This window comes from Acyrthosiphon pisum, chromosome A1 (assembly GCF_005508785.2).
Source record: "Acyrthosiphon pisum isolate AL4f chromosome A1, pea_aphid_22Mar2018_4r6ur, whole genome shotgun sequence".
Classification (NCBI taxonomy): Eukaryota; Metazoa; Arthropoda; class Insecta; order Hemiptera; family Aphididae; genus Acyrthosiphon; species Acyrthosiphon pisum.
Window position 1 is genome coordinate 64,292,021 of NC_042494.1, and position 9,764 is coordinate 64,301,784.

Consider the following 9,764-nt stretch of genomic DNA (forward strand, 5'->3'; position numbering starts at 1 on the left):
TAAGGACGTAATTTAAATATAACAAAACGCAGCCATAAAAAAGTTAACATTATTTATTTAAACGATCAAAATATATTTTTTGAGATATTCAAACCGTGCACTGTATAACGGTAGTTGGTGGATAGAGTCGCGTAAAAGAACTGAAGCCAAAATTAATGTAATATACAAATAGAAATAGTATATTATATTATTTTTAATCATTATAGAGATTATTGAAATTTCAAGTTGAATTTCTATAGTGCTAAAGTCATAATTATTATCGTCCGTATTTTATTATATCCGTCGACCGTCACCGTTATTAGAAGTCGCCAATAATTTGGAAGCCACCAAATATTTTTAAGACACAAAGGATTCATGGAATGAAAAATTTTGAATACTTCTGTTCTACATAGCTACCTATACCTAGTACTCGCGCGTTGTAAATTTATTTCATAAACGTCAGAGTTATAAAAGTTATAAATTATAATTAATACTGTTTATTAGTTATCACTCGTCAGTAGTTGCCGACCACTTCAAGCAAGTTTACTGTGTTAAAATTCAAACACAGAACAAAATTAATATATTCATTGATTTAAGTTTCAAACTACTTATTATTTGTGTCGATTAAAAATGTAACCAGCAATGATTTAGTAATGGTTGATTCGTCTTATTAGACGATTATTGCGTTCACATACCGTTTCAGGATTCATCTCGTACAAAAAAGTATAAGCGTTCAATTGGTTGAAATTCACTGTACGCTTCGAATTCGGATTAAAAACAATCTGAGTAAGGAAGAATTATTTTGCGATTAATCGAACAGTACTCACAGTACTGTTTAAAAATAATGTCTCATGAAATTCAAAAGTTTTTATAGTTATTTATTTTTATTGAAACATGATATTATTCAATAACTTTGTTTTTATTTTACTCAACAAGATTGGGAATTTTTTTCTTTTTATCAAAAACACGTTCGTAGTATATCGAACACTGCTTACAAATGTTGTTTACGAAATATTTGTAAATGGTTCTTTTTAACATTATATTAGTCCATTACGTTTATCGTCAGCTATGTTCCGCTTGTCATTTTATATATTTTTCGATGCCAGAATGTGTCCGTTAATGGTCAAGATGAAAAATATATCGTTGGATTTGTTCGATTTAGAAACATCGTAAACGTATACTGCGTATATAACATACTGAGAGAAACTCATTTGATACATCCGAAATCATATAAGTAGTAATAACGATTTAGTTTACGATGACTTCCATAGTTTTCGTAAACTATCGCCGTTAAAAACAGACCCATTATTGCTTCCACATTTTTTTTTATGTACACGTTCAATATGCTATATTTGTGTACACAATTAAAAAGAGTTGTACTACTGCAGTTGCGTTAGTATTTTTCCATCAAGAGGCAATGATAATTTTATTTTTTCTTCTGTTTAAGCGCATTTCACATAAACATTATATACGCCTAAATGATGGCTAAATTCCAACCGCTTCACCATATTCCCTGATTCGGAATTTTCGAGATTAAGCCGACTATTTTAATAACATTAACTAATGGTTTTTAATCTCGAGTCGACATTTTTTTAATTACTCGCAGACGGCTAAACAACGTTTAAAAGGTATTACACTAATTTACAGTAATATTAATAATATACGCTTCGTCGGTTCGCCGGAATTTGGTATTCGTTTTACATGGGAAACTCGTATCCACATATCGTTTGGCAGTCGTATTATACCTAATAATAATATAGTGGTTTCCAACACGTCGGGCCACGGACACTGGAACGAGTGGAAATCTATTTTTCTGAACATCTGATCCGAATATGTCGAGACCAACCGTGTATAGTGAAACAAATATAATACGAAACAAATCGTTATTGGATACAAACGACACGGGGTACGCATCAATATAGTAGTTTTTGGAGCGTGGTAAAATCGAAAAGTGTCAACTCGACAGATATATTATAACAGACGTGTCACCGTGTTGGATGTGTGTGTGTGTGTGTGTGTGTGTGTGTGTGTGTGTGTGTGTGTGTGTGTGTGTGTGATGATCGTGTGCGGAAACGAGCGAATGTGGGTTAGGAGTTTGCAGAGACTTTGCTTCCTTTTGATTGGACGGCGTCAGTTTTTTTCCCATTATAATACCCATAGGATTTATATTTTATAGTTATAAATGTATTATAGGTACACCTATCTACCCGTAATAGCGTTGGCTGCCCGGGGAATAGGTTTGTTTATTTATTCCGATTCCGTTGTTATCCCTTTATCGCGTCGCTGAATTACACGGTCAATTAAACATACGATAATAATAATAATAATAATATGGTAATAGTATAATACACATTATAACAACAATACCATTACAAGGCGGCGCAGTAGTGTTTGTCGTCGTATTAATAATATATTTATTTAGGACTTTATTGTATTAACTGTTTTTTTTTATTTTTTTATTTCACCAATCGTTGTACTTTATGTGTCTGTGACCAGAACAATAATAATGATGAAATAAAAAAAACATTACGACAATATTATTATTGTACTCCTCGCGAATAGTCCATATTATTATACACACAATGAAGACCACCCGTTGCCTGTTGGCTTGTTTTTGACTGGATAATTCACTATACTGTTTATATTATTACTATATTTCTACATTATTCTTTGTTTTGTTTGATCTGCAGCAATACACATGAGTATGACACACACACACACACACAAACTCACCCGCGCACGCATTGATCGTAAGGATTTTCAAAAGAACGTTGGATATATAATATTATTATGTGTATTTTTTTAATCCGGTGGTTGATGTTTGATTAGGACAGGGATTTTGATACCCTAAAATTCGGAAAAATTACCATGACTAACAACAAGATAATGACTTAAAAATCCTCAAACAAATCGTTTAAAATATTTTTTTCAAATATTGAATAGTAAAAAAATATATAATATAGATTAAGTCTTCTGGATTCTTAATTTGAACTAATCATGTAATTATATATTGTGCATATAGATATGAGAACAGCCGCGGTCGACCAGTGTTGCATAAATGCATAATACATGTTTGTCACTATTTGGTCACTAAAATATTATTTACATGGCTATTATATCAATATGATGGTTTTCATCATTATGGTTGTATTATGATTTATGATAATTTACTTCCAATAAATTGCGAAAGATGCCCTATAAGTTTTAATGTGAAAACGTTTTACAACGCCAGAAAAAAAGGGCTGCGTCAAGATTCCAGCCCTAATCATGTTTTGTCTTCTAGCCGCCTGTGCATGTAATAATTTAATCTAATAGCGACGATAATATTAATATTATGGTAAGCGGTGAATACTTGGCCGGAAATCACGCCCTCATAATATATCAATAATTTGCTTTGCGTGGCGGACGGGATCCCCCGCAAAAGGGTGAACCCAAAGTTAGCTAACGGATATTGAAATGGTAGAAATATTTCGCGAGGACGTTACTACAGCAGTAGTTAAGACGTATACAGTATTCAGTATGTGTGTCTCTAATGTATTCAGTTATCTGGCAATTGGTGAACTCCTATTAACATATAGTGGTTAACGTGGTAAACGGGCGTTAATAATATTACTATGCATAATATACGCGGAGAATCCCAACAAAATATAACTCTAGGACGGCGGTAAATACGATTTCGTGATGTCATATTCTCTCCCCCCTCGTCTTTACAAAATATCCGTGTGCATATATAGCATAATGTGTTGGTTTCCGTGAGTTTGTGTTTATGAACTAATGCTACATAGTAGAATAAATTTTCAGGTTTTCATCTAACCATGACCAACGCATAGGTGACACTATAAAACCCGGCAAAAGAAATTAATCGAGTATAGGTGTGTGGAAATTCGTGCGCATCACGGTGGCTTTTGTTGAATTTTATCAACTTTTGTTAGTGTATGATTGTGGTATGTTAACAATAACGGTGTACACAATATAATAATACAATTTGTTTTCTCTGTGCCCTTTTAGTAGTAGTATATACCTACCTACCGTGGCAATTAGAAATTTGTGCACATCGCTATCGATATGTTCAGATATAAATATATAATATGATTACTATATCGTGAAACAGTTGGACCTACATTGTTGTTTGGATAAGGACGGTCCCCCATAGTGTGACTTGTTATTCTCTCCTTCCACCGTGCACCGTATAAATGTGTAATATCAGGATGATAGAAATGATTCAGTCAATTTATTCAACAGAGAGTCAAAAAAATTTAACTTAATCCACTGAAATGTGTGTTGTGCAAAATGCCAAAATCCCGTGTGTTTTATCTGTTTTTTCTCCGCTGGTACTTGTTAGTTGTGACTACACATACCATTAGTGTCCGTTGCCCAACCCAATCATTAGACATAATAATTGTAGGTACCGTATAGTTTTCTAACCAAATAAACAATATCGTTCCTCTGTTCTATACCAATATCGAATTTTATCATTTAAGAATTTTACATAAATCTGTGTCAATCTCAAAATGTACAGTCTTACGTATATCTAATATCTATATCTGGTATATTATTTGATAAATAATTTAAAACTTCATATTAAGTCTTTAAGAGTTTAACTCTTCGTTTGTTGAGTTTAATAATGTAGAATAATAAATATTAATCTATTTACTTGAAAAAGTATTTTAATCACAATTAAATTAATGTTTCAGAACTTTATGGAAGAATTCAATAACTTCATACGCCGGGTGGTTTACTAACTCATTACGCCGACGAAGATCCATATTATTTGGACTTATACTCAGCATTCTTCTTTTTGTAGTATGTGTACAATACAACGCGTCTAATGATATAGGTATCCAAAACATCCAAAACACCTTAGTAATGTCTGAGTCTGATGCTGATGAACAACCCTTGAATAAACATCAACCACCAGCGCCAATTTCGGGTACGGTTAGAAAAATGAAAAAAGAAGAAGATGTTAATTTCATTGAAGAACTGCAGGAGCCAGCCCGTAAAAGTCGCCGGATACAAATCAATGAACCGCAACAATCACTACCGTATGTGCCTCCCCAACGATTAGTGCATATCGATTTCAAAGGAGCGCCGCCCAAGCTGAGTTACCTTCAAAAACTTTTCCCTTTGATAAAAAGATTCGGTGGTACTGGTCTTTTGCTCGAATGGGAGGACATGTTTCCTTGGAGTGGAAGTCTATCTCCAATAGCTGCCGGAAACGCGTATTCAAAAGCAGAAATTAGAGAAATATTAAAAATGGCCGCGTTGAACGGACTGGAAGTAATCCCGCTAATACAAACGTTTGGTCACGTGGAGTTTGCATTGAAACTACCGGATTTCGCCCACCTGAGAGAAGTTCAAGAGTCACCACAAGCACTCTGCCCATCGTACAACGCTTCGATGAAGTTTGTCGAACAAATGGTCGACCAAGTAAATATATCCAATAACAATTTAAATCATCCGGGATTATTGCGTGGTAAATTAAAATTAACTCCTATTTATTCGATTTTACAGATCCTCGAGATTCACGGAAATGTTAACTACTTGCATATTGGCTGTGACGAAGTGTTCCACATGGGAGAATGTTTCAGGTGCAGGGCGAAAGCCAGAGAAGATTTGTTCTTGTCACATGTCAAGCAAGTAGCTACCTATGTACGCACAAAATCCCCCAATACGATTCCTATTATATGGGATGACATGCTGAGACATTTACCGGTAGCCACAATGCAACTATACGACATTGGGAAATTAGTGGAGCCGATGGTAATCAATTTCGGGGCATTGCTTAAAACCATATTTGAACTTAATCTAATACATTTTAATTGTATGTAATGCAGGTGTGGGTGTACGCTGAGGACGTGTATAGATTTGTGATGCAAAGTGTTTGGGAAAAGTATCAAATAGTATTCCCGAATGCGTGGACAGCTAGCGCTTTCAAAGGGGCATTTGGAGAAACTCTATACATTCCAAACGTTAAGAGACATTTAGAAAACAATTTAAATTGGTTACAATTGATGTCCAACGAAAATAGTCGGTTTACGGGTGGTTTCAAAGGAATCGTCATAACTGGTTGGCAGAGGTATATTATTTGTAATATAATTTTATTAATTAATCGCAGAGTATTTTTTATAGCCTATCCATTAGGTACATTATATTATTATCACTTTATCATATTCGATTAACTTAACAGATATGATCATTTTGCTGTCCTATGCGAGGTCCTACCGTCATCCATACCATCGATGGTCGTTAATCTTTTGGCAACTACAAATGGCTACATGAACCAGTCGCTGCAAACCGATTTGAACGAAGGACTCAACTGTGGTATTTTTGGCCACAACAACGAATATGACGGAGATTTCTTAAACTTAAATAACGATCCTCATCTTTGGGATCAGTTTTCGAGATGCACATTTCCCGGGAATACATTTTTCAGGTAATAATTAATATCACTTGTTTGGTTCATTAAATAGTGTACCTAAGTAGTGAATCTTGTACAAAATTAACGCCAATTTGTATACTTTTAATTTTAGGTTGCTGTATAGATTACACACAATTGAAATAGACTACAATGATTTTATATTGGTGACCACAAAGAATCGTGGATGGATGACTAGCTACAACGTAGAACATGAATTTTCATCTCCACTTCGTGTCGACGAACTCATGAATGATCATTCACGTATATACCGATCACTTTTATCGATGGTTAGACCTTTTCAGGAATCCATGACTGGGATCTTTGATAAATATACCATATCAGAATGGATAGAACAAAGAGTTTATCCAATGATTAAAGAACTGGAAAAAATACACAATGAAGCACGTGACTTAAAAGCAAAAAAGACATGGCCTAAAAGACCACTTCCTATGTTGAAAGAATTATTAAGGATTGGAGTTACTGAACGTGAACTTTCTACACCATCCAACGAAGGAACGTAAAAATGTTATAACTTTAATTTGACTGTTTTGTGAACTAGGCATTAAAAATAAGTCTTGTAGATAAAACTAATTAATTCTACAAGTATATACGAGACTTCAAGACATGGTATAAGTTGACAAAGTTCAGGGTTATGTGTGAACTGCATTTCATAAGGGTATTATCGTAATATAAGTGATACTTAGTAAAATGATTGATTAAGTTTGTGCCACCAAGTGTTAGGTTTTGGTCTCTGTAGGATATGTGCAATTTAGTAAAACAATACAGTATATTAATTATAAAAAAAAAAATACTATGTAAATATAAACTGACCAAAATGTATAAAGTTTAAGAATAAAACATGCCACGGCTCTGTCTCCAGTTGGCCCTTGGTCAGGGTGCGCAAAGCTGGAGGGAGTAGATGGTCTATAGGAAAATGTTTCGGAAATCAAATGAAGAAATAATGCTCGGTATGAGATACGATCCCACAAGACTTAACATATATACACAACATGCAGTGACACTCAATACCACTGAACCCCTGTCCAAGGCGGTCTTATAAATTTAATCACATTGCATTCCTATTTGGGTTGATGCGTGAGTTGTGCGTATTGCTTTTGAAAAATGTGACCGTGTCGAATATATAACTTTATTGATACAAGAACTTACACAATAATCTTGTGCCATGCAACAGTTTTAACTTACCTATTAAATACTTATTCAATGATTAAGTTTATAAAAAAAATTTTATTTAAATTTTAATTAGGTTAAATATTTGTTGAGTATTTTTTCTTTTAAAATTAGCTTGAATAACTTTTTTTGTGTTACCTTATTAAACATTTAATATATTATAAATACTTATTAATTTTTAAAATTTTACACTTAAATAATTAATAAATTGTATTACCTAAATGTTTTTTAAGTAGGTACCTATAATATCGTTGTGTAATTTTTTTTTAAAGTTTTTTGGTTGCTTTATCAATTTTTTATATTTTGTTACCTTAATATACTGTGTGAAAAAAATAATTAATCTAAATATTGTGTTTTTTTTTTTATTCAGAGATTTGTACATAATCATTAGGCTGTGTTTTATTTATTTTATATTATTGTTTCTTTTAAAACAAATAGGGTGTGCGGGATATATAACATAATGACTGAATTTCAACTAGCTAATCCGTACTTAGAAAAAATCAGTTAAATCACAATTATTAAAGTTAATTGAAAAAAATTATTTTCATTGTTAAAATAATAAACTATAATTATTAAATTAAAATAACATGTCCGAATGGTTTGTATTCAACACACCCTTCAGTCTTTGTTTTAAGAGTTAAAAAATCACTATTTCTGTCAGTTTTACATTTTTAAGTATCTATATTTGACAATTGTAAAATATTTATTGCTATTGAAATTAAAAATATTTATGAAATAGTTGTTAACTGTAATATATTTAATGTGATAATAATAATTATTATTTGTTTTTAAAAATATTTCTATGAATAAAACTTATAGAATTAAAATGGCATGTGTAATATGTGTATACACTTTCTGTTATGTTTTCTCAAAAATAATTTTTCAATTAATTATGTTTTAGATGATAAGGTCGATCATTATACTTAGTTATAATTTATTATATAGCGTAAAATTGTATTATAAAAAATCTCTATTCGGTTTTGTAATATTCATTAATTTATTTATTAAAATATCCACTCATTTTAAAATTCATAACATTTTATTTAAAATATGTTGATTTAAAATTTAAATAATGTGACTTAATAAAATTGTTTTTTACCACCAATATAATATGTTATATTTAATTAATAATACCTAATAATTAAAATAAACTTTAATTATGTGTAACTATTTGTTATACATAATTATAACCATAGAAACTTGCTAATTTTATTTTTAACATATTTAAATTATAAAATTGTATCAATTTTGTAATTGTAATATTAAAATAATATATGTTGATATTTAATATTGAGTAGTTTACTGTAGAATTTGAATTATAAATTTGTATTTACTAATTTCTGTTGGGAAAATAATTATTTAAGGACTTGTGCCACCAAAAAATAGTGAGTTAAATGTTATACCTAATCTATGACACCTACCTACTTAGACTTAGAATACTTCTAAAATACAAATAGTGTTTAATGACTTAAAACTTTATTAACTAGCTACATATTTAAATAATGGTATTATATTTACTAATATATGGTACTTATAATTTTATTTTATTCACTAATTTTATCTTAAAGGGCCTGCCTGTGTGTCTTTTATAAGGGGCAGTAATTAGGCAATATACAATTTTGCTCTGGTCCCCCATGGTATTTGTGTTAGTCGTCAATGAGGATTAGTGTAAGTGTGATTTTAGACCTGTACAAATATGCTATATTAATTATAGTACATTTATTTATTTTATTACTTAGTTAATATTCTGAGACTATATAATTTTTGTTTTAAATACATAATATAATATCAAATTGAAATATTGACTTTTTATTATGTTAGTATGGATAAGTACTCTTTAAATATAAATATAAACAAACTTTAACATTTATATAATTTAAATAACAATATATTTTCATTAAAATCACTTAATGTTAACGTTATCAATACTTCCAAGTATTTTCAAACAAATCCTAAAATGAATTATAATATTATTTACTAGACTTACTTATTTTCATAAATCTATTACAAAACATTTAATTTACGCAGATACCAATTTTAATTATTTAACCATTTTTTAAATTATCATAATGCCATATTATATATTATAATACAAATATAGGAATCTAGTTAAATACGTTGTTTATTTTTAAAATTTAATTTTTCGATAAAAGTAAATTTTAATTTAACACCTATAATT

At 30.8% G+C, this 9,764-nt stretch overlaps 1 protein-coding gene across 1 annotated transcript in view; it reads left to right on the plus strand.

The window, feature by feature from the left end:
* Window positions 1–7,228, plus strand: part of LOC100163282 (hexosaminidase D) — a 40,805-nt gene extending 33,577 nt beyond the window's left edge. Inside the window, exons 2-6 of the mRNA XM_001950774.5 lie at window positions 4,674–5,406; window positions 5,491–5,739; window positions 5,814–6,055; window positions 6,167–6,412; window positions 6,510–7,228. Of these exons, the coding sequence (XP_001950809.2) occupies window positions 4,674–5,406; window positions 5,491–5,739; window positions 5,814–6,055; window positions 6,167–6,412; window positions 6,510–6,918 (1,879 nt within the window). The 3' untranslated portion in view covers window positions 6,919–7,228. The remainder of the gene's footprint in view (window positions 1–4,673; window positions 5,407–5,490; window positions 5,740–5,813; window positions 6,056–6,166; window positions 6,413–6,509) is intronic.
* Window positions 7,229–9,764: the final 2,536 nt, after the last annotated feature.